This window comes from Tupaia chinensis, unplaced genomic scaffold (genome assembly GCF_000334495.1).
Source record: "Tupaia chinensis unplaced genomic scaffold, TupChi_1.0 Scaffold138584_1, whole genome shotgun sequence".
NCBI lineage: Eukaryota > Metazoa > Chordata > Mammalia > Scandentia > Tupaiidae > Tupaia > Tupaia belangeri.
Genome location: NW_006198478.1, coordinates 921726 through 924233, shown reverse-complemented (window position 1 = coordinate 924233; position 2508 = coordinate 921726). Strand labels below are relative to the sequence as shown.

The 2508-nt window shown below is 56.7% G+C and overlaps 1 protein-coding gene across 4 annotated transcripts in view; it reads right to left on the bottom strand.

Moving 5' to 3' along the window:
* NDRG2 (NDRG family member 2) overlaps positions 1–1796 on the bottom strand; it is a 6627-nt gene extending 4831 nt beyond the window's left edge. The window contains exons 1-4 of one of the 4 annotated variants that reach the window (XM_006161433.1): positions 1724–1796; positions 967–1047; positions 599–640; positions 129–234 (exon numbers count right to left, since the gene is read on the bottom strand). In XM_006161433.1, the coding sequence (XP_006161495.1) occupies positions 129–234; positions 599–640; positions 967–1041 (223 nt within the window). In that variant the 5' untranslated portion in view covers positions 1042–1047; positions 1724–1796. Of the gene's footprint in view, positions 1–128; positions 235–598; positions 641–966; positions 1048–1643 lie in introns of those variants that run through there. The other 3 variants (XM_006161434.3, XM_006161435.1, XM_014592788.1) reach the window with 3 other exon arrangements.
* Between the last annotated feature and the right edge of the window lie 712 nt (positions 1797–2508).

Genomic DNA, 2508 nt, shown 5'->3' with positions numbered 1-2508 from the left:
CTCTTTCTTTCACACCACGATCAGACCCAGAGATAATGTTCCCCTAACATGCCCTCCCAGCACACTGGGGTGTTAACCTTCCTCCCCGCCTCTCCCACAAGAGCGGCAGCAAAAATGAAGGTCCTTACAATTGAGACCCACGTCGTGGTAGGTGAGGATCGCTGGGCGTTTGGGTTTGGGGGTGCCATAGACCGTAAAAGTGACAGAGCCGTAAGGTGTCTCCACAGAGTGAGTCTGCAGGAAAATGGATCACCATCAGGAGTAAGGCTGACAGAAACGGGGGCTGGAGAAGGAGCCGGGTCAAGGGATTGGAGGGCAGGGGAGGACGGGTGCAGAGGAGAAGGAAATGAAGAATTAACAATAGGATCAGTAAGAATTAAAAAAAAAACTAACAGGAGATGAGTTCGAGAGTGGAAAAGAATGCTCATTCTGGCGAGAGTCAAGAAACTCTGGCAGGGGAAGAGGGAGGAAAGCGAGGGGAGAGATGCAGAACAGAAAGGAAGGAAAGGAAAACAGGAGAGAGGGGGGAGAGGCCCTCTCTCTACTGGGGGAGAGGAGAGCCCCTCCTCCCACCCCAGGGCTGCCCCCACACTGTTACCTGTCCCTGGTCCAGGAGGATTCGGGCAGCTAACTCAGCCTCCTGGAGAGACACACAGACAGATACACACAGAAACACAGGACCACGCAGACGCACAGATGGAGACACAGACACCGACAGAGGTAGGTAAGGCGGACCAACAGAGAACAAAGACCGAGAGTGACGAAGAGACAAGGAGAGGATGAAGGTTAGTGCCGTGACAAGACAAGGGCCTGGCCTCCTAAGTGCAGTGTGTGGTGAGAGACATGGGTAGAGGTGGAGAAAACAGGGGTGTGGGTCAGGATGAGATCAGTGGGCTTGGGAAGTCAGGAGGCGAGGGGGATGCTTAAGACTCCAGAGTTCGGGCAGGGGAGTCTGAGGGTGATAACCTTGGCTGCCTCGGGTGTCTGTCCTGGCAACAGTGGCTTCTCCTCGGTGATCTGCACCTCCTGCAGCTCCGCCATGGTGGCCTGGCAGGGTGGAGAAACAAGACCGAGAGGGCTGCCTTTATACCCCACCGCTCCCTCTTCTAGCACAGGACAACGCAGGGTGCGGAGGGCCCCAGGAGTGGAAGACTACTCCAAGTCACAGAGTTCTGCCCCTGTTCCACTGCCAGGTGATGGGGGTGGGGAAGAGGAGGAATCAGGACACCTCTCTGCAAACTAGCCACTCTACTGCTGCCCCTCAACACCCACACCTCCAGACCCCCCCTCCTCTATCCTAGCCGGAAATACCAGGGTGGGGCGGCAAGGCAGCTCTGATTTCCCAGGCTATATTTAGGGGCCACCCCATACTCCCAGTTAGGTAGGAGATGAAACCTGTGGCTCAGTGACCGAGTACTCTAACCGTACCAAGCAACAGCGGTGAGTGTTCACAACTGACTATGACCTTCAACTAAAGCCCCAAGGTCAGCAGCTTAAAAGAAAAAGGGGCTGAAAATGACCAGAGCAACATGACCCACAGAAGGAAGGGGGAAAGCACAACAAAAAGGGACATCTGTGTCCACCCAGCCCAATGCCTCTCTTCCTCCCAAGACGCTGCCTCCTGACTGAGTAAATGCACATACATTCAGCGTTTGTGAGCAGCAGAACACCTGTGCGGACCTGCGCCGGAAGAAGCCTGCGGCCTGGGGGTGGGGTCACTTACTGGCCTCCTATTGGCTGGATGCAGTGGGATTAGGGGTCAGGGTTCGCCCTCCTCCTGATTCTGGGGTCTGAGAAAACACAGCAACGAGGTGAATGACATGTGAGACAGACCTTGGGTCTTTTAGGGACAGAAAGCCTCAGCCAAAACCCAGAACTCCCGGGATCACCACCCCTCCCCAGGTCACTAACCCTCCCTAATCTCTACGAGTCCAGAGAACATGTCCTCTCTAAGCTTCAACTACAATCAATAGAGGATGCAGGGCCCTGGGGGCAACATGGAGCAGGCATCAGGCAGGGGCAGGAGTGAGCTGGGAGAGGGAGAAGTGCAGACGTGGAGTAAACAGCCTGTGTCAGAATCGCTGCATTCTCATCCCCGCTCTGCCACTGGCTGTGTGACTTCCTACTCTTGGCCTCAGTTTCCCACTTACAAACTAGAAGTGAGAACTAGGACGCCCCCAGTATTTCCCACAGCTCTCGAATGAGACGAGAATTGCAGAGCATGGCCGCTTCTCCCCATCATGCAAAAGCAAAGCCCCGTGCATTCGCTTCTCTCCTCCACCCAGACCGCGTGTAGGTCCCAGAGTGGAGAAGAGCGGGAGGCGGCCCACAATCTGCTCCCAGCCTCCCCGACGGCGCCGCGAGGGCAAGCGCCAGCTGGGACGGGACGGGTAGGACAGATGGGACTGACCGGGCCCAGCACCTGGGACCTGTCCCTGCAGGTCCCTGCGCTGCCCGTCCGCGTGGGGACCGACACCCCTGCGCCGCTGGCGAGAAGCGCCCTGGACA